The sequence below is a fragment of the Myodes glareolus genome, chromosome 6 (assembly GCF_982192425.1).
Source record: "Myodes glareolus chromosome 6, mMyoGla1.1, whole genome shotgun sequence".
In the NCBI taxonomy this organism is placed as follows: domain Eukaryota; kingdom Metazoa; phylum Chordata; class Mammalia; order Rodentia; family Cricetidae; genus Myodes; species Myodes glareolus.
The window spans coordinates 89,395,469-89,418,157 of NC_142031.1; the positions used below are offsets into that span (position 1 = coordinate 89,395,469).

Genomic DNA, 22,689 nt, shown 5'->3' on the forward strand with positions numbered 1-22,689 from the left:
CTGACCTACATACACGCACAGAATGATAGAAATAATGCTTGATAGTTTGACAGTGTTTGAACTACTTTGAAGTCTGTCAAATGTAGAAACATGGTATTTTCTACATAATGGATGAGGGATGGGTGTCAGGTCTGTGCACGGTTAAGAATGAGAGCTGAGACTCATTTGTATGCTCCTGCCTCATTGTGTCTTCTGAGAAAGATGCAGGTCAGCAGAAACCAAGCTTACAGAAGAGACTGAATTTCCCATATTACATGCAGATTACAAAGCACTGTCCTCTTGATGACACCAGCTGTTCTGTGTAAAGACAGGGAAGTGCTAAGTAAGAGATTTCCTTAGTGTGCGATTACATTTTTGTAGCTTGAAAACATAGAAGACTTTAAATTTCAGTTGTCTAGAAAATTTCATATTGTTAAATACCACACTGGTTGATTAAACAAGAGGCCTAATGTAGAAGTTATTTAATAATAAGGTTAAAATATCCTCTAGTTCAAAGAATATATCAGATTGATATGTTAAAGTACTTCTCAGATATAGACAGAATGATTGTGTTTTGCATCCTGTTCTTTAACATAATATGGTAATACTTAATACCTTCCTGATCTCTTTCTTGCAGAGTTCCCTTAGCCAACAGAACTTACATCCAGACAGCTGGGCTGCGGTCTACTATAGCATGGGCCATGGCATCTGTTGCTGAAATTAAGGTCAGGAAGCTGCCGACATCCCTCCAGTGCCAGCAAGGTCCTTCCTGCTGGTGGGCACCTGGTTTTGCTGTTGTTGTTGTTGTTTTTCTGTTCTCCCCTTTATTTATTTTTGCTTTTTGGTTTACACAGCTGCCATTTGACTTAAAAGCTGTATAGTTTCTACTTTTTGTTTCTTGCTTTCTGATTTTCCATAATGAACTTCTTTAAGCATCTTGAGTGAAAAGGCTGAGGTCAAAGTGAGTTGCATTTTATTATTTCTAATATTGTGAGTCGTAATCAAAAATGTGGCCGAAAGAACCTACATCTTTTAAAAAAAAATGTTTGTTTTCTCTGTATTCGAGATCATCAGTCTGTAAGTGTTCCCTTGGCAGTGGGAAATTGTGTTTTCTAATTGAAATGTCCTGTTTGACCTCATCTCCTTTTGCTAGTGTCTAGAAGCTACTCCGAGCTTCCCTGTGCTGCTATCTGCGTTAGCACGGGTTCTTTGTGATTCATGTGCAGTGAAACCTCTTTATCTGGGTCAGCCAGCTTTGCTGAGGCTCACCGTCTCACATGTCTTATTGGTCATGTCATGCCTATCTTTTAATCTTCAAGTTCAGGGGGGTTTTATTGTTCATTTGGTTTGTTTGGTTTTGGTTGCTGTTTTGCCTTTTGTTCCTCCCAGGCAGTCCCGAGTGCCTTTGGTGCCGAGACTGGTCCTGAACTTGTAACAGTGCTTCCATGTCAGCCCCTCTGTTTTCAGTTTACTACCACCACACTCGGTCTTACACCTGGTTTTAGATCTTTTCTGTTCCTGTCACTTTCATTGAAACATCCAGGAAGAAGCATGGCAGATCCACTTCCTATTTTCCTCTTCTACTTCCTGTCTTCCCTTTCCGTCTTTCATAGCTTCTTACTATTTACCTATGAACTGCCCCTTAATGTGACTGTGGACATCTAGGAATTTTACTTACTGATTATTCTGTTAAGTTGCTTTGCCCACTCCGAATTGGTCACGCCTGTCTCTGCTTCTTCCTACCTGTGCTTTCTGGGTCATGAGTATTTCTCTTCCCTTCCCTGCCATGAGACCTTGCAGCTGCCAGACGGAACCTAATGGCTACTGTGCATCACAGTTTGCCTCAAAGCTGCCCTGCGTTGCAGAATCTTAGTTGGCCCTTTCATGGCCACCATGCCCATCCTTAATGTCCAAGCACACTTGTCGTGACACATGTGATACGACTGCAAAGATCCCTCCAAGATGTGCCGCTCCTTATCATGTTTGTTCTTTCCCTCCCCCTCAGGTGATGGCGGGGTTAAAGTCTTTCAATAGCCTTCACCTCTCCTCCTGTACTTGACTGGCCATGGTCCGAATCTGCTTTTGTCTGGAGTTCTTCTCCCCTTTCAGCCCATGATGCTCCTCCTGACTTTTAGCTTCTGGTGTTGCAGATGAACTACCAGGCACTGTGGGTTTTCTTGGTTCTTTCTGCTAGTAGACTCCTAAGAGTTTTCTTTTGACCCCTAAAGCTCAGGAGTATTGCCAGGTTCTCCGTACGTGTGGCCTTTTGTTGCACGTGCCTGGATGTATTTCCATTCAAGCCCAGAGTTTCCAAATCCACCAGATGGTTCAGTTCTGTGTCCCGCACTTACTGGCCAAGGACTTTCAGGGACAATATTTAACAACTATCCCTCAGTTTCTTGCTTACAAGATAAAACTAACATCTCATACTGTTAAAGTAGTTGTTAGGGTCAGAGCCTGGGCCTTAGCAGCCCTGATGGGCTAGACTTAGCTGCCTGTCCTCAAAAGGCCAAATGGATATTTACAAATGGCTGAAGAGAAAAATCAGTGGCTAAAAGCAGGGCTGCTCTTGCAGAGTGCTAAGATCCAATTCCCAGCACCCACATGATAGATCACAACCATCTGTAACTCCAGTCCCAAGGCATCCAAACCTCTTCTGGCATCCTCAGACACCAGACACACATAATACATAGGCATGCAGGCAGGCAGAACACTCACATACATGAAATAAAGTAGTTTTTAAATTAAGAAAAGCAAGTAATCCTGAATAGCAAAACAAGATGTGTTCAATAAAACCACGTTAAGAAAGAAGCTAACAAAAAGTGTCCAGTGACCTACTCATCGACAAGCCCATCTCTGAGGTCCTGGCCGAGGATTTAGGTTAACAAAAGGGCCAGTATGCATAACTAAGCAGCCCTGGCCTAGGTTGTCCTGCCCATCATTGTCACCACTGTCTCAGCGCCATCTCTCTTGCACAGTGATGTGACAACTGTCAGAACTGTGTGAAATCTTTCAGAGACAAATTGCTCTGGCTTTTCTTACGCCCAGCATTAGGTTCCAAGGGAAATTTCTGGGGTCCATTTTCTCAGGAGTGAGAGGAGAGACTCTTCTCAGAATACTTTTCTTCCCGTCCTGATGGTTATAATAGGTTCATATCAGGACCAGGTGAATTAGCGTTAATAAAGCAATTAAACTAGTAACTGTCATAGAAAGTTCACAAGTGCCACTTGTTATGGCAGTAACATATGAAATTGGTTCTGTTTAATAATAATTACTATTGTTCCTCCTAACTGAGCACTTTCTCCCAATATTTTAATATCATTGCCTCAGCTGTCCTGTGAATTTAACTTTAAACTCTGTTTTTGACCTCTGAACTTCCTGGTAGAGCCTGTTAACTTGCTGGCTCCATCCTCCCAGCCATTCATCTTTCCATGTGTTTTCATCTCTTTATATTTTACCTCTCCATTTAAGTTGTTCCAAGTTCCAAGTTCAAGTTCCAAGAATAACAGAGATCTCCCTTAATTCATTTGTTGATTTTTATAACTTCAAAGTCCTATTTTTTGTTGTGTGTGAGTATCTGTGAAGTCTCAGCTCATCGCCCCTCTAGTAGTTAGTAGCTCTGCTCACTACAGCAGGTAGGATGCATTGCTCCCCATTAGATGGGCCAAAGTTTGCTACCAATGCACATTTGAATGCCTCGAATAAATGGTAAGAGGCAAACAGTGTGGAGAGACTCTGTTAACCTGGAGATGCCTGAAGGAAGGGCCTCTATCCTCTGGTCTCAAAGCTCTCTGAAGGCTGATTCCGCTGCTTTCTTATTACTCAACCCAGGCAAAGTGGCCCCTACCACGTCCTTCTTGGGGGTCTCAATGGGAGTCCAGGCTTCTCTGAGCACCAGATCCTTGAGGTCTGAGCATCAGCTTGACTAAAGGTCTAGCCCCCGTGCTATTCTTTAACCATTATCCCAATTTATTTTGGTATAAGACTGGAGACATGATTACTCTCTGTTCTTTTCTATACTTTCGGTAGTTCCAAAGTTTGCATTTAAACATAAGTTTTTGTGACCACATGCAAATCTGAAATCTTGCTTTGTTTTGATGTAGACATACATTTGGTGCCAGGATACAGGTTTTTTGTTTCTTTGTTGTTTTTTTTTTTTTTCCTGAAGGACATTTCGCTTCTTTCCTTCAGGTCTCGTCTGGTTCTGCCACCTGGCTCTGCCCTGGGGACCCCGCTTCCTCTGTAGACATGTCCAGTGAAGGATGTTTTCCTCTCACATCCAAGTGCCACTCAACCTGAAGTGGGGTAGGTGTCCTACTTGCTCCTCACTGGTTTTTGCTTCCTTTCTTCTACCCTAGAAGCTCATGTTGGTAGATTATGCCAGTCAAATACAGACCTCTTTCCCCATTGGTCCTGTTAGAGGTATAAGCCTTTATTCCTGTCTGCTTCTTAATGATCCCATATCCAGGCGACAGCATGCCTCTTGGTTTATTGGCTCCCCTCCCTCTATCCGCCTGCCCTAGTCACATGCTAGGCCATGTTAAATCCAGAAGGGTGTGCCTTCTGGATGTCTCTGTTTAGAGAATCCTGCTCTTGCCAGGTGTGGAGATGTGTGCCTAGAGTCTCAGGTACTTGGGAAGCTGCAGGAGGAAAAAAGGACACAGAGACTTGTTAATCATGAAAGCTTGGCCTTAGCTTAGGCTTGTTCCTAACCCACTGTGTTACATAGCTCAGTTCCCTTCACTCTTCTCTGCCAATCCTGCTTCTCAACTGGCGACTCCTCCCTTCTTCCTTTCTGAGTTCTCTCTGTCCGGATGTTCCACCTATGTCTTCTCCCTACATATTGGCCATTTAGCTTTTTATTAAACCAGTCACAGTGACATGTCTTTACACAGTGTAATTAAATATCTCACAACAGGAAACTGAGGCAGGAGCATCACAAGAGCCCAAGAGTTTGAGGACAGCCTCAGTAACATTGCAAGGCCTTGTTTCTTAAAAAGAAAGAATTCTGCTCTCGTGCAATAGCTGGTTTTGGTTCTACACTTTCAATTCTCTCCCTTTGTATTTGTCTTGAATACTAGAGCCAGAACTAGTGTGTTCTCTTCACCTAATCTATCAGCATGCGAGTCTGCCACATAGCATAGCATTACCTTTTGTCCTTCAGTAGTGAATTGTCTGTTCTACCCTAGAACCAGGTACTGGATTGGGCTTCCTCTTTCATACCTAAGGACACTAATGGACCATTTGCATCACTCTGTCCACTGCTCTAATAGCTTACAACTTGAAAAAAAAAAAGACAAAAAAAATTCTCTAACAAGTTCAAGGTTCAAAAATAAACCACTATTGGAAGTAGGAAACAGTGAATTCATGCTGCCTCTGGTTCCTTCCTTCCCATTCTCTCATTACGCACTGCTTTCATGAAGATCGCCCGAACCCGCCCATCATCCTTGTTAACACTCTCCCTGAAGCAGACTTTCTCTGCTGGTTAGAACTGCTCGCTCTCATCCTGAAGCACATGCACCACCTCTCAGTAAACAGGACTGAGCCTCATCTTCCAATCATCTACATCTAGAGAGCACCAAGGCCTGACGCATAAATGTCCCTTTTTAACTCCCCTTGCTTCCCAAGTGATCCCGCTCAGTTCTTAGGCTTTAAATACCACCTGTTAGCTGACTCATGTTGACTGTGCACACCTTTATATCTGTAGCCTGAACCTTGAGCTCTAGATTCAGCTATCCTGTGACTCACTCGTCATCTCTCCCAAGACGTCTAAGAGGTGTCTCAAAATTAGCATGTCAGAATAGTTCCCTACTCCTTCAACTCTCCTTCCACCCTCTGCCCCCACCAGTAAGAGACAGGTCTTCCCCTGTTGGTCAGGCAGAAGGTTTAGTCATGCCAACCTGTTGGGTTTCTTTAGTAGTCCACATTAAATGCACCCAGAATCCTACTTCTATCAGAATATCTATAATATCTAGTCTCTCCTGCCCAGACTCCAGAACCAGCCTCGTGTGGTTCATGCTTCATAGCAGCCAGTTCAATCCCCTCCGACTGCAACACCCTGTCACTTCTTTAATCACACCCTGTAGTAGTTGTCTGTCCTTCATCGGCAGAACCAGAATCCTTAGGGCACTGACGAGATCTGACATGATATTACTGTGGGAGAAATTAATTTTTTTCTCCAAATTTCTATTTCCCTCCAAATAGTATTGCATTGTCCTGACTCCTTGGGCTATGTGAGCCATGTTAACTAGCCTGGTGCTGTTGGAAGTCCTGGGAATGACATCCAGATGATACCATTCAGATCAATGCACAATGTGCCCTGCATGCCCGCCCTCTGGCATGGTGATGGTATTCGGCCATTCAAATGGTGACCATTTCATCAGCCTGGCTTCCAGAAAGCATTAAAGCCCAGGTGCCCTGCTTTGTGGGCATGAAGTATGGGCTGCATGTTATTGTAGACCTCCGAGGTCTGGGGATTATACAGTCTTGTCATTTCCTGGCTACATCTCCAGTGTTACCATTGCCTTTGCTCCTCCCCCCCCCATCCCCCCACCCCCCCCACCCACCCCCTCGCCACCACTCGCTGTTCCTTGAACTCACTGGGTTCCCTCCTGCCTCAAACCATGACAAATGCAGTCCCGCCTTAGGATTTGAACTGCCCAAGTTCTTCTAGAGTATAAGAAGGAATCTTGACTCCTGAAATAATGACTCCCCAGGTTTAGGCTTCTTTTATAGTAGACGTATTGCAGCAGACTTAGTAACAGCAATTTCTCTTTCTGTTTAGGCTGGAGCTCTGGTTCTGGATCCAATGTGTGGCCTTGGGACTATACTTGTGGAAGCTGCTAAAGAGTGGCCTGTAAGTTGCAAAGATTTGTCTAAGTCAAGTTACATTTTCAATAATTAAATCACTTACCAATGTTTTCAAGTAGATAGTCTGGTTTTGGATTGTAGTAATTATATGAGTTCCTGTTTGCTATAATTATGAGATTTTGAAGAGTTCGTTAAATTTCTATATTTTTTTAAATGCTATGAAGAATTTAAGAAAATATGACAGGATTTAATAATTATTCATACCTATATTTCCAAAGACTAAATTTCCAAATTCTTTAGTCATCTATAATGGTAAAATATTAACAAACTTTAAAATTTACTGTTATGTATTTTTTAAAAATTATTTATGTAGCACAAATTCTAATTGGGCTTAATAATAAAAACCTGGAATCAGATATTGGGGTGAAAGCTGAAAGATAGAGAAGCAGAGCAGCCAGCCTCTAGTTCTTACCTCTACGAAATCCTCAGACTGATTGGAGTATCCTGTCTCTCCATGTCGTCAGACTGAACTGCCATGAGCTCTGTCTCCTCCCACCTTATGTTCCTCTCTCTACCCAGTCATATCCCTTCCTGTCTCTACCTTCCTCGTGCTGGAATTAAAGGCATGTGACTCCCAAGTACTGGGATTAAAGGTGTGAGCCATCACTACCTGGCTCTGTTTCTCATTTAGATCGAATCAATTTTACGTAGCCCAGGGTGGCCTTGAACTCACAGAGATCTGTCTGCCCCTGCTTTCCAAGTGCTAGGAATAAAGGTGTGTGCCACCACTGCCTGCCCTCTGGCTAACCAGTGGCTAGTTCCTCACTCTGATCTCCAAGCAAGCTTCGTTTGTTAGAGCACAAACAAAATATTACCACAACTTTAAACTGTTTTAACTTGAAATTAAGAATCTGTTAACTTTACTTTTTCCCTTTAGTAAAATGCAAGTAGATTTTCTTAATTACCGAAATGCTTGATAGATTTATTTATACTTAAAATATGGACTTCTTTCCCACAGGATGTGTATTACATGGGTGCTGATGTCAGCGACTCGCAGTTACTTGGTGCATGTGACAATGTGAAGGCCGCAGGCCTTGAGCACAAGATTGACTTACTTAAAGTCTCTGTCACAGGTAAGGTAGTGTGGTTGCTCACACCCTGAAGAAGGTCTGTGGGACTAATATGCACTTTATTTCTCTACTGTAATTGTTTGATTTGTTTCTTTCAAAATGCTCCTGATTGGGAAGCTGTTGCAGATTGAAATAAAGTAGTCCCACACTGGCCCAGAATGGAGCATAATAAAGGCTTCTTTATTTAGGGGTAGACACACAGATCAGCAGTGGTCAGCAGTCCTCTGCGTGAGCAGAGAACTGGAACTGAATTCAGCAGCCGAGAGACCCACTCATGCTTTTGCTCTGAATTTATAGCACATGAGACCACACCCAAAGTGGGTCGATATCTTAAAGGCTTTTGGTTGAAGAAGTTCTCACAGCACCTCCCCCTTTTGTCTAAATAAGAGAGTTCTAAACCCAATACAAAACTATATACAATAAGAATAAATATCAAGTGTAAAAATTAGAATTACAGCCAGCATGAACAACATCAAGCAAGAAACATATGCTAAATGTTTCAATAGTTCTCCTATTCTAAGGTGTCTAAGTCTTGTATTAGAAATGGCTCAACTGAGTCATGAGAGGAAAGTAACTACGACTATGTGGTCTTCAACCCCATCAAAGACCTGAGAAGGGAAATAATATTACTTGAGTTAGCAGGAAGTGCAATCAAACAACTTCCAAAAGATGCAAGAAATGACAGAGACAACCTAGGCAATCACCTAAAGTCTCATTTGCAATGTTGGGGCAACCCACTTTGGCTAAAGCCTAGAGTAACTGACAGACCATTTTCAGAGGCAGGAAAAATTTTAAAACCATATTACCCTGTCTTGGCAAGGTCTGGCGGTCTTTTTACTTGTATCCTGCTTGTCCAGTCTAAACACCATGCATTTTGTCAATGGTCAAGGCATGGACAGTTCTTTGCCCAAAGGCCAGTTTTGCCAAGAAGAAAACAACCTCCAAGTGGAGTGTCTTTGGTGCCCAACATTCTCTCTGGAGTAGATCAGTGCTGCCAGGAGCAATCGTGTTTCATGTCAACAGAATCCTAAGTTACTTAATGCCATATTCTTTGAAGGGGTTAAAGATTACCTATCTATGCAGAACACAATCTCTATGTATCTAAAGAACCTGATTAGTCTAACTGTAAGTATGACAAACATAGATGATTATTGACCTATAATTCTTAATATATATATATATAGCTTAAAGACTAAAGCTTCATATTATATTAAAAAATCCTGAAATAACTGCAGCATATGAGGACAATGATGTCAAAATGTAAACAATGTATAAGTGTCTTGATCGGAGGTAGAGATGTATAGTGCAATATGATAAATATATCTTAAAATTTCATCAGTATACAAAATATCTTAAGCAGAGTAGAAACATGCATGCATACAATATGATGAAATAACTTTGCATAAGTGTACAAATATTGTAAACAGAAATAGCATATTCCATATAACAAATATAATTTGAATTTGTATTAATATTTAAGAATCTATATCAATGTAAATTGTCTATAAGTAATAGCTCACAAGTATTCTCACTATTATTCACTATTATCCTTAGTGTGAGTAAGCTCACACTAATCTACCTATTATCCCATCCAATCCCTTTTTCTTTTAAAAGAGATCCCTGAGCCTACTTAATTTCCACCCCAACCCCCAACCCTATGCTATTTATAATCAACCCCTTATAGATGTCCCTATCACTGAGGACAAACTTTATTGGAAGAGGGGACATTATCTTCTAGAATTACTTCTAGCTGTTATGAGGCAATGTTATTTCTGTGGGATCCTATAAAAGTAAAGTGCTGCTTAAGTTTCAAGATTACTGTCTGGTATAATTGCAAATACTCTCTGAGTAGTCAGTAGGGTTTTTCTGAAGTTCTTATTTGAGGTTCTGAGCAGAACGTTGTAAGAAGGTGCACCATCTCAGCTAGCCAAGTTGGAATCATCTTGAGTAGTTTGTAACCCAAAACTGATCTTAAAGTGGTGCTAGGTGGAATCATCGTTGTTGGACCCCATCCTCTTCCTGGAAACTTCAAAGATTTCTGCAGGAAAATGTATTATTTGTTGTTGAAAACGTAAACATTATTCATATAGACATATATTCATTAAAAGGTACTATATAGACAAAATAGGTATAGGAAAAAGTAAAATGTTTCCTGAATTCTTTCTTGTACCTAGATGAATAATGAAGTCAATTCTGTATCATCTGGTATAAATTCAGTGGTTTCAGTATGCCAAACAACTCTGCATATTGTGAATCAGTAACTATATTGAGAGTTTCTTTAAAATCCCTTAGTACCATGAGAATGGCATATAATTTTGACTTTTGGACAAATTGCAAGGGTTTTGTTTTACTTATATCTTCTGATTTGTAACCTGCTTTTCCTGATTTTTTTTCTTCAATATAGACTGTACAGGCTCCAGTTATTGGTGTGTCACATGCAATACAGAGAAGGATCCAAGTAGCTCTCTTTATAAGGTTAATTCTATAAATTTTGAGATAGTTGCTCTTAATCTCTCAAAAAAAAAAGATAGTACAAGCTCTTTGCCAGGGTTCATTGTCTTCCCTTAATTTTTTAATTTTATTAGTAGTAAAAGGTACTATAATCTCTGCTGGTTCTATTCCTGCTGATTGATGAAGTCTCAATTTTCCTTTTAAAATTAATTCAGAGATCTTTTCCACATAAGTTTTTAGTTTTTTACTCAGTTTATGTGGTAAAAAGATCTATTTTAATATAATATCTTCCCTGTGCATTAAAATTTCTGTAGGGGAAATTTTGGAGGGCAGTATGACCAGAATGAAGTTAAGATTCAGATCCACTCGTTCCACGTGTGCCTCCCCGCCCTCCCCCCATAATTTCTCTTCAACCACAGTTAATTCTTTCTCAACTTCAGCTGTTAATTCCCTGGGACTATTTAAGTCTTGGTCACCATCTAAGGTTTTGTTTAAATGAATTATTAGATCAGGTATTATCCCAACAGTGGGTCATAGATTGGAAATGTCTCCTCGCAATCTTTGAAAGTCATTAAGAGTCGCAATTAATCTCTCCTAATTTGCTCTTTTTGTGTTCTAATTTTCTGTAAAACTATTTTATACCCTAAGTCATTGACTGAATCTTTCTGTATTTTTTTTAGGAGCAATTTGTAATCCCCGTTTAGGCAAAACTGTATTTACTTCTTCAGACGTTCTTTCTTAAGTATCTACATTTGAATCAGATAGCAAATTGTCATCCATGTATAGTACATGAGACTACACCCAAAGTGGGCCAGTATCTTAAAGGCTATTGATTGAAGGAGTTCTCACAGCAGGAAGTGATATATTTATGTGACTTTCATAGCACTTAAGCTGGAGCACATTTTTTTGAGGATGTGTTTGTTACAACTGAGCCATTGTCATCTCAAAGCCTGGAATGAAAGGATACAACCATAACATAGAGTATTAGAGGGAAAAGACATTATTTTATTTTTTTCTACATGAACTGTATGAAATGAATTAGCTGATCTTCTACTTCACAGTGGACACAGAGAAGTGACTTAGTCACCCACCCTGGGGTGGTAAACCAATATTTTCAAGAACCCAATGAGGTCTGGAACAAACCAGGATGGATATAACCATCGTCCCCTCTTCATTGATAGGGAATCAGCAGGGGCAGATGAAGCAGGCACCAAGCATGCAGAGTCCCTGGTATCTCCCTAACCTGGCACTGTGTTAACAGAGCATCGCTGAGCTCTTTGACTACTTGCCATCCCTTGATATCACACTCTCCTTTTTAAAAACCAGCTTATTTAATTCTGCTGAGGAGGATGGATCATGCTCTTGTCCATGAGTAAACACTGAACCTGTAATCCAAAAGAACAGAGTGTGTTTTTATAGCTTTTTTTCTAGAGCGATAAAGTGGCAGAAATGACTGTTGTTGTTTTATGACGGCATGTTCCCCGACAGGCTCACAGAGCAGCCCTAGTCCAACAAGGACGGCTGTGGTCCCTGCAAGGTCCCCAGGGTGGCAGGCTGGTTCCGCCATGCGGCCAGGCTCACAGGACACAGGACATAGTAAATAGATGTAAGGCTAAGCATAAAGATAAACATTTATTACTTAAAGAAGAAGGAGAAGAAGAAAGGCAGAAATAGAAAAGAGGACAGAGAGAGGAAAAACACATGTGCACATGCCAGGAGAGAGGGACAGAAGAGAAAGAGTTAAGATGGCGACCAGGAGGTCAGAAGTGGCTAGGAGTGGGCCTGGCTTGCCCTTAAAGGGACCAGAGCAAAGGAATAACATTCCTGAATCCTTTTTATAATAAAAAGTAGAAGATTAGACATTACAGCTTGAAGGAATTGGGGCGGCAAATTCTCAAGACTGCTTCCGGCTGATTTGTGGGTGTCGTCTTGTTGGGGGGGAGATCCGAGAGAAGGCTGGGTGCTGGTCACATCCTGGCATAGTTGGTCTCTGCTCCCAACAGGTGTCTGTGGTATGGAAATGTTTGGTGTCCCTTGTACCTGGTTAGGGTGTTGGCAGAACAGAGGACAAAGTTAAATTAAGAAAAAATTTTTAGGACCAGGGAATTGAGGGGTATGTATCTGACCTATTTACGGTGGGTTCTTTAATTCTGTTCCCTGGAACTCATAAGAAAAATAGAAGTTTTAGACATATACATTGTATAATGGCTGTGACATATTTTTATGACTACCACAGGAGCACATGTTAAGATCAGTTTTGTAACAAAGTTTCATAAAGTAGCCTCAAAGAAAGACCTAGGCTGATCGCACACTCATGGCTGTTGTCAGCCAGTGACCATTTGTTCTGTCTCAAGGTCTAGATTTCTAGAGTAAACAGAGATGAGCAAATCAAGTTTTCCTGAGTCTGATGCTTTAAGAAGCTCTTCCTGAGACCTGTAAGAGAATGGCTTGCTAAGCTGTCTCAGAGCCAGGGTTTAAAATCTGTTTGCTTTCTCCATGGCACCTTGTAGACCTGAGGGAGGGCACAGTGATTGCCCTCTGGACCTCTGCCATATTCCCAACTCCACTGTTGATTCGTTTTGGAGATGTTTTCTGTGTAGTTTCACTTTCAAAAACAAGAAAAGGTATCTCTGCTTTTCTTAGATATAGTTTTTGACAGAGCTTTCTCTCCTGCCCGATCCCGCAGCTGTTCACTTCCCGAAGAAACACACAGAGGTCTACATTAATTATAAACTGGTCAGGCTTCTTATTAACTCTTACAGCCTACATTAACCCATAATTCTTGTCTGTGTTAGCCATGTGGCTTGGTACTTTTTATCAGAGAGGCATTCTCATCTTGCTTCCTCTGTGTCTGAGTGATAACTGCAGACTGTGTCTTTCCTCTTCCCAGAATCCTCCTGTACTCATTGCCCTGCCTCTACTTCCTGCCTGGTTGCCTCCCCCTCCCCCCAATACTTCTTACCTGGCTACTGGACAATCAGCGTTTTAAAAAAAAACGCAATACATTTTACATTTTAAAAAAAGCAATACAACTAATAAATCTTTACAGGATACAAGATTATTGTCCCACAGCATATAGTGATTTTCATTTATATAAAACCATAATCTTATTTTCTTTATTGTATTATTTTTTTTTGTTTGTGTGTGCACACACATGAGCTTCATTTGGCACATGTGAATTCAGGGACAACTTAAAAGGAATCAGTTCTCTCCTTCCACCATGTGAGGCCCAAAGAGTAGACTGTGGTCATCAGACTTGACAGTAAGAACTTTTACCCCCTGAGCCATGTTATTGACCCCACTTTATTATATTTTAATGATTTTATTATTTCTGCTTCTTGCTAACATTCACTTTGTAATGAATCTCTTTGTAATGAAAGAATGTAATGTAATGAAAGTGAAAACATTCACTTTGTAATGAAATTTGTAATGAATTTGTAACCCTCTGCTAGAATAAACAAAGATGATCATTTAACATGAATAAATTCTATGAATTTATTCCTGAATTTTAATCATCGTGAAAATATGGAATAGAATGAGTGTTGCGCTACCCGTAATCTTGGAAAGTAAGAACTCATCGCTGACTAAGCATTTGAATCTGTTGACATTTACGTATTCTTAGCATATGGTAGAAACTAACATAGAGATTTGAGCAAAAGAAGTACATTTGTGATGTAATTAAAAGGTAACTAAGTAAAGGGAATATTTACATTGCATCCAGCAAGACATTTTACAGCTGGTCACTCAACACTTCACAAGTAGGCTTTATTATGACAAGATTTTTGGCTACAGATTGTGCGTTTTTGCCATCTTTGTTTTAGAGTATAATAAGCTGGCTTTAAACCATATGGCTTCATTTTCCTTCATGCTCATGTATTTTCCTCCAGCCCTCGTCTCCCATCCTGTTGACCTGGCTAGTGTTACCCCTCTGGGGAGTTACTAGCAAATGAGGGACATAGTAGGCTAGGTGTACATGAGGTATAACAGAAAATGAGTAAGGGCTCACCTCCAAAGTGTTTGCAGGCTGTCACTGTATTTTTTGGTAACATTTCTATTTTGTGATGAATTCTTAGTGCCCAGTAAGTTAATTAGAGTGTGTCTTTAACAGGAAGGTTCTACACTTCTCTAGAAAGACAGTGATGAACATGTAACGTGAATGAAGTCTGTTGACATTAACTTCCAAGTTAACTTGTCTCTGACCAAGTGAGACAAGTCCGCTAATAGAACCACCTAGCATCTACTTCAAAGCTTATCTTAAAAGTTATTTTAATGATAATTGTGGATCAGAGCCAGGTGTTGTCACATGCAACTGAAGAAAATGCATTTAACATCACTGTGTGAAGCAGGACTTTTCATCAGCATGGAATGACTGGTTTTCTAAATTAATGTTGTTCACTGTTCAACTGCAAGTGTTCTTATACTTGTGGTGTGTGTATGTGTGTGTGTGATTTGTTATTAAAAATAAAGTTAGCAACCAGGAAAGCATGAACAGATAATTGAGCTCAGTAATGTACAAGATAAAATTCATCCTGTAAATATACCTTGGGTGTCTTGTGGCAAGAATCTTTTGATGACTTTCTTCATTTTAATTGAACATGAGTATATTCTAGAATAGAATGAAATAAAACTGCAGTCCTAATTTTGTTGAGTTTACACTTGATAAAAGAAAAACAGTAGAGACAGCTTATTTGAATTTTATGTTTGCTGAGGTCACTGAGTGGAAGGACTCTGAAGGGCTAAAATGTTCCCATTTTCCATCTTAAGTAGAATTGAGAGTAGCCTCCACTTAGTGGAATTTATCTTGAGATCCATTGTTACTTGAATACCTCCAGATAAAATACATTCTCAAATATAAATGTACCGGAAGATGTTTTAAATATGGAAGTAGAACTTTGTTCTTCACAGACAGTTTAATGAAAACCGCCTTCACCACTGATAACTTGGGATCAGAAACAATATGTCTTTGAAGCTGGTTGGTAGATGAGTGAATACACAGTTATTTAAATGTTCAGATTTTTTTCTTTTTTCTGAGACAGAGTTTATCTCTGTAACAGCTCTAGCTGTCCACAGAGCTCACTTTGTAGACTAGGCTAGCCTTGAACTCACAGAGATCCTCTTGCCTCTGCCTTCTGAATGCTGGGATTAAAGGTGTGTGCCACCACTGCCCAGCAGTATGCAGATTTTTAAAGTTTGATTAAAACCTTGGTGTGTGCAAATATGTGTTGTTTTTAGGCCCACCATCATGTAGAATGGATATTTCCAAAGTGTATAATTTTAGCATTGTCTTTTTTTAACAATATTCCTTACTAAACTATAAATTGAATGATATCCCAACCCAGTTACTAAAATACATTTTACATGTTTAAGACTTCTTTTTTAAGGGCTGGAGAGATGGCTCAATTATTAAAAGCACTGACTACTCTTCCCAGGCTTGAGTCTCAGCAGCCACATCACAGCTCACAACTGTTTGTGACTCTAGTCTCAGAATCCAGCATCCACTTCTGTCCTCCAAAGGCACTACGTGCATGTGGTGCACATAAAAATATAGTCTGCTGGGCGGTGGTGGCACATGCTTTAATCCTAGCACTAGGAAGGCAGAAGCAGGCAGATTTCTGAGTTTGGGGCCAGCCTGGTCTACAAAGTGAGTTCTAGGACAGCCAGGGTTACACAGAAAAACCCTGTCTTGAAAAACAAAAACAAACAAAAAAAATTCAGTGTCATTATTTGTACCTCTCTGTACTTAACTGAAATGCGTTGAAGAGTGAAAAGCATAGAAGACCCAGCAACAGCTGAATCGGGGAAGGTGGACAAGCCAGTAAAATAAGCCTCTCTGTTGCTTTTGGCCACGGTGGAAAGAGACAAGTTATAGCACAGTTTCCAGTGTGGTATCTGATTCTAGGGCTCTATGGTCCTCTTCTCAGGGTTACTGAAGCAGCCTGTGACCCAAAAGCTATGCCATCTACAACAGCATTTAACACCGACATTTTCAGATGTAAGATGTTCGGGGAGCATTTCACTGATAAGCCCTTTGGGGCTGTGAAGCATTTAATAAAATGCAGGCGTAGAAAGGATGAATCAGCTTAGGAGCAGAGACGGTCAGGGCAAGATGACTGAGTCCATTTAAATACAGAACTAACTTTAAACAACTAAGAAAATGGCTGTTTCTGACAGAAGGTGAGTGTCCCATACCTGGACATAAGAGATGACGAGCTGCAGGAAATACAAGGATAGAAGAGAGAGTGCCCACTTCTAGAAAAGTCCTCCGCCATCTAGTCCTTGTACATGCATGAAAGCTGCCTGAGGGTTTGTAAACCTTGCAAGAAAGAATCTTAGCTCCTTAGTCTACATCGTAATTTTTATCCATCTTCCTGCCAGGAAAAAAAGGAAAACCCAGGCAGTTATTTTGCTCAAAAGATGCAGTTTTAAAACTAAACCTTTTCCTATTGTTGAATCATCCTTTGAAGGTGTAAAACAGAATTGTTTTCTTGTTTGCATTTGCCGTTCCTGTTTTAAGGCCTTGCCCTTAGTTACAGGTGTCCTTCGTCCACAGGCGGCGCGGAGCAGACTTACAGGGGTTCCCTGTGTGCCATCTTGTGAGTCTGTCCTGCAGATACCCCTAGTTGAACTACACACAGTCAGTGGTACTTCCTGAGGTACTGACGCTGCGGGCCATGAGAACTGCTGGAGTGGGTGTGAGCAGAGAGGCCTGTTTACACGATGTCAAGACCTTCGGTGAAATGAAAAGGCAATCTCTAAAAGACTCTGACCCTCTGAGTTCCCTGCCAGTTACCCTGCCAGACCAGGGAGGATTACACAGTAATTTTGCTGCTCTTTGTCTTGGATCTCCAAAGCATTTAGAGTCATGTCATCTCGTAGAAACAGTACAGAAACTCTAAATGTCCTTGTAGGTCAGTGTCTTGAGGTGGTCAACGCCTGGCCTTGCCATAACCGGAGTCTCTGGCTTCTGCATTGCAGAGTTACCACTGCCATCACAAAGTGTTGATGTGATTATTTCTGACATTCCATTTGGGAAAAAGTTCAAGTTAGGAAAAGACATCAAAAGCATTCTACAAGAAATGGAAAGGTAAGGTGTTGAATTTATTTCCATAATTCTTTTTTTTTAGCTATAGGCCATTTAGTCAAACTTATCATTGCCCTTAAGTCTGTTCATAGTGGAGTAATTTCCCAAAATTTTGATGTTTAATTTTCTATTTTTATTCATTTTACATATCAACCAGTTTTCCTTCGTACCACTCTTCTTGTTACTTCCCTCCCCCCCCCGAAACTAGCCCCCATCTATTCCTCCAAAAGGGTAGGGCCTTCTGTGGGTAGTCAACAACACCTGGCACATTAAGTTGAGGCAGGATCACGTGCACCCTCCACACACACACACACATATAAGGCCAATCCCATCATAGGGAATGGGCTCCAAAAAGCCAGCTCATGCACCAGGGATAGAGCCTGGTTCCACTGCCAGGAGCCTTTCAAACAGACCAGGCTATACAACTGTTGCTCACATGCAGAAGGCCTAGTTCAATCCCACGCAGGCTCCACAACTGTTGGCCTAGAGTTCATGAGTTCCCAGTACTTGGTTCAGTTGTTTGTAGTTTTCCCCATCATGATCTTGACCTCCCCTTGCTCCTACAATTTCTTCCCCCTCTCTGCGACTGAACTCCCAGTGCTCTACCTGTGCTTGGCTTTGGCTCTCTGCATCTGCTTCCAACAGTTACTAGATGAAGGCTCTATGATGACAGGGTATTCACCAATCTCACTATAGGGAAGACCAGTTCAGGTACCCTCTCTACTATAGCCAGGAGTCTTAGCTGGGGTCATCCTTGTGGATTCCTGGAAATTTCCATAGCACCAGGTTTCTCCCCAATCCCCTAATGGCTTCTTCAGTCAAGGTAATCATTCATTGCTGTTTCTTCCCCATCCTTCCCCCAGCTCTACCATTCCATTCCCTCATGTTCTCACCCCCCTTCCCCTCCCCTCTACTGCCCCACCGCCAGTTCACCAATGAGATCTCACCTATTTTCCCTTCCTGGGCAATCCATGTGTCTGTCCTTCTTAGGGTCTTTCTTGTTGCCTAGCTTTTCTGGAGCTGTAGATTGTAAGATGATTATCCTTTGCTTTACATCTAATATCCTCTTATGAGTGAGTACATACCATCTTTGTCTGAGTCTGGTTTACCTCACTCTGGATGATTTTTTCTAGTTCAATTCATTTGCCTGTAAATTTCATAATGTCTTTGTTTTTTATAGCTGAGTAATACTCCATTGTGTAAATGTACCACATTTTCTTTATCCATTCTTCGGTGAGGGGCATCTAGGGTGTTTTCAGGTTCTGGCTTTTATAAATAATGCTGCTCTGAACACAGTTGAGCAAATGTCCTTGTGGTATGATTGCACATCCTTTGGGTATATGCCCAAGACTGGTATCACTGGTTCTTGAGGTAGATTGATTCCCAATTTTCTGAGAAACCACTATACTGATTTCCAAAGATACCAGTTTGCACGCCCACCAGCGGTGGAGGAGTGTTCATTCCCCTTACTCCAAATCCTCTCCAGCATAAGTTGTGCCCATTGTTTTTGATCTTAGCCATTCTGACAGGTGTAAGATGGTATCTTAGAGTTGTTTTGATTTGCATTTTCATGATAACTAAGGATGTTGAGCAATTCCTTAAATGTCTTTCAGCCATTTGAAATTCTTCTATTGTGACTTCTCTGTTTAAATCTGTGCCCCATTTTTAAATTTAATTATTTGGTATTTTGATGTCTAGTTTCTTTAGTTCTTTATATATTTTAGAGATCAGCACTCTGTCAGGTGTGGGGTTGGTGAAGGTCTTTTCCCATTCTGTAGACTGTCATTTTACCTTACTGTGTCTTTTGCCTTACAGAAGCTTTTCAGTTTCAGGAGGTGCCATTTATTGATTGTTGCTCTCAGTGTCTGTGCTGATGGTATTATGTTTAGGAAGTGGTCTCTTGTGCCAGTGCATTCAAAGCTACCTTCCACTTTCTTTTCATCAGGTTCAGTGTACCTGGATTTATGTTGAGGTCTTTGATCCTTTTGGACTTGAGTTTTGTGCATGGTGATAAATATGAATCTATTTGCAATCTTCTACATGCTGACATCCAGTTATGCCAGCACCCTTTGTTAAATATGCTTTCTTTTTTCCATTGTATAATTTTAGCTTCTTTGTAAAAAAAATTAGGTGTGTGGATTAATGTCAGCATCTTCAATTTATTTCCATTGTTCCACATGTCTGTTTTTATACCAACACCAAGCTGTTTTCATTATTATAGCTCTATAGTAGAGCTTGAAGTCAAGGATGGTGATGCCTCCAGAAGTTCCTTTCTTGTCCAGGATTGTTTTGGCTATCCTGGGTTTATTTTTCCATATGAAGTTGAGTGTTGTTCTTTCAAGGTCTGTGAAGAATTGTGTTGGGATTTTAATGGGGATTACATTAAATCTGTAGATTGCTTTTGGTAAGATTGCCATTTTTATTATGTTGATTCTGCCTATTCAAAAGCATGGGAGATCTTTCCATTTTCTGATATCCTCTTTAATTTTTTTTCTTCAAAGACTTGTTCTGTTCTTGTCATACAGGTCTTTCACTTCTTTGGTTAGCATTACCCCAAGATTATTTTATGTTATTTGTGGCTATGGTGAATGGTGATGTTTCTCTGATTTCTTTCTCAGCTTCTTTATCACACGTATTTAGGAGGGCTCTTGATTTTTTTTTTTAATTCACCTGTGTCCTGCCACATTACTGAAGGTATTTATCAGCTGTAGGAGTTCCCTAATAGAATTTTTGGGGTATATATACTATCATATCATTTGCAGATAGCAAAAGTTTGACTTTTTCTTTTTTAATTTGTATCCCTTGATCTCCTTTTGTTGTCTTACTGCTCTAGCTAGAACTTTGAGTACTATGTTGAATAGATATGGATAGTGGACAGCATTGCCTTGTTCCTGATTTTAGTAGAATCACTTTGAGTTTATCTCCATTTAATTTGATGTTGGCTGTCAGCTTGCTGTATATTACTTTTATTATGTTTAGATACTTTCCTTGTATCCTTGATCTCTACAAGTCCTTTATCATGAAATGGTGTTGGAATTTGTCAAAAGTTTTTTTCGACATCTAATGAGGTGATCATATGTTTTTTTTTTTCTTTCAGTGTATTTATATGGTGGATTCCATTGACAGATTTTCTTATGTTGAACTATCCCCACATCTCTGGGATAAAGCCAACTTTATCATGGTGGATGATTTTTTTTTTCAGTGTGTTCTTGAATTCTGTTTACCAGTCTTTTATTGAGTATTTTTGCATTAATATTTATAAGGGATATTAGTCTGTAAGTCTCTTCCTTGTTGATCCCCTTTGTGGTTTGCATATTGGAGTAACTGTAGCCCTGTAAAAAGAGTTGGCAGTTTTCCTTCTATTTAGATTATGTGGAACAATTTGCAGAATATAGGTGTTAGCTCTTCTTTGAAGTTCTGGTAGCATTCTGTGCTGAAACCACCCATCCCTGAACTTTTTTTGGTTGGGAGACTTTTGATGACTGCTTCTATTTCCTTATGGGTTATAAGTCTATTTAAATTGTTTATCTGGTCATCATTTAATTTTGGTATGTGGTACCTATCCCATTTCTTTTAGATTTTCCAAATTTGTAGAGTACAGGTTTTTGAATATGGCCTAATGATTCTCTGGATTTCCACAGTGTCTGATATAGTCCCCATTTTGTTTCTGATTTTGTTAATTTGGATATTCTCTCTCTGCCTTTTGGTTAGTTTGGATAAGAGTTTGTCTATCTTGTTGATTTTCTCGAAGAACCAACTCTTTTGTTTAATTGATTCTTTGTACTGTTTTCTTTGTTTCTATTTTATTGATTTCAGCCCTCAATATGATTATTTCCAGTCATCTACTCCTCCTTGGTGAGTCTGCTTCTTTTTGTTCTAGAGTTTTCAGATGTGTTGTTAAGTCACTGATGTGAGTTTTCTCCGTTTTCTTTGTGTGGGCACTTAGTGCTATGAACTTTCCTCTTAGCACTGCTTTCATAGTGCCCCATAGATTTAGGTATGCTGAGCCTTCATTTTCATTGAATTCTAGAAAGTCTTTAATTTTTTTCTATTTCTTCCTTGACCCAGGGGTGATTCAGTTGAACATTGTTCAATTTCCATGAATTTGTGGGCTTCCTGAAATTAGTGTTGTTGTTAAATTCTAACTTTAATCCGTGATGATTCGATAAGATAACAGGGTTATTCCATTTGGGGTTTTTGTTTTTGTTTTTTTTGTTTATCTGTTGATGTTTGCTATATGGTCAGTTTTCGAGAAGGTTCCATGAGGTGCTGAGAAGAAGGTATATTCTTTTGTGTTTGGGTAAGCTGTTCTATAGATGTCTGTTAAGTCCATTTGAGTCATGACATATGTTAGTTTTCTTATTTCTCTGTTAAGTTTCCGTCTGACAGACCTGTCTATTGGTGAGAGTGGGGTGTTGAAGTCTCCTACTATTAGTGTATGGAGTTTGATGCGTGATTTAAGCTTCAGTACTGTTTCTTTTACATATGTGGATGCTCTTGTATTTGGGGCATAGATGTTCAAAACTGAGACTTCATTTTGATGGATTTTTCTTGTGATATGTATGAAATGTCCTTCTCCATCTCTTCCGAATGATTTTAGTGTGAAGTCTATTTTGTTAGGATAGTATACTTGCTTGTTTCTTAGGTTCATTTGATTGGAAAATCTTTTCCCAACCCTTTACTCTGAAGTAATATCTGTCTTTGAGGTTGAGGTGTGTTTTTCATATGCAGCAAAAGGATGAATCCTGTTTTCGTATCCATTCTGTTAGCACCTGTATTTTTATACACAAATTGAGTTCATTGATATTAAGAGATGTTAAAGATCAGTGATTGCTAGTTCCTCTTATTTTGGGTTTTGTTGGTGGTGGTATTGTGTGTGTGTGTTTCCCTTCTTTGGGATTTGCTGGTGTGGTATTATCTAATGCCTGTGTTTTGGGGAGTGCAGCTAACTTTCATGGGTTGGAGTTTTTCTCCTAGTGCTTTCTGTATGATTGGATTTATGGATAGGTATTGTTTAAATCTCGTTTTGTCATAGAATATCTTGTTTTCTCTGTCTATGGTGATTGAAAGTTTTGCTGGGTTTAGTAGTCTATGCTGGCATCCATGGTCTCTTAGTGTCTATATAACACCCATCCAAGGACCTTCAGGCTTTCAGAGTCTTTTATTAAGAAGCTGGTGTTATTCTGATGGGTCTGCTTGTATATGTTACTTGGCCTTTTTTCTTGTAGCTCTTAATAT

The 22,689-nt window shown here is 40.0% G+C and overlaps 1 protein-coding gene across 4 annotated transcripts in view; it reads left to right on the forward strand.

The window, feature by feature from the left end:
- Nucleotides 1-22,689, forward strand: part of Thumpd2 (THUMP domain 2 tRNA and snRNA guanosine methyltransferase) — a 48,724-nt gene that overhangs the window by 20,833 nt on the left and 5,202 nt on the right. The window contains exons 6-10 of one of the 4 annotated variants that reach the window (XM_048416187.3): nucleotides 617-704; nucleotides 6,764-6,835; nucleotides 7,808-7,922; nucleotides 17,346-17,454; nucleotides 21,268-21,306. In XM_048416187.3, coding sequence (XP_048272144.2) covers nucleotides 617-704; nucleotides 6,764-6,835; nucleotides 7,808-7,922; nucleotides 17,346-17,454; nucleotides 21,268-21,306 — 423 coding nt within the window. The other 3 variants (XM_048416189.3, XM_048416185.3, XM_048416188.3) reach the window with 3 other exon arrangements.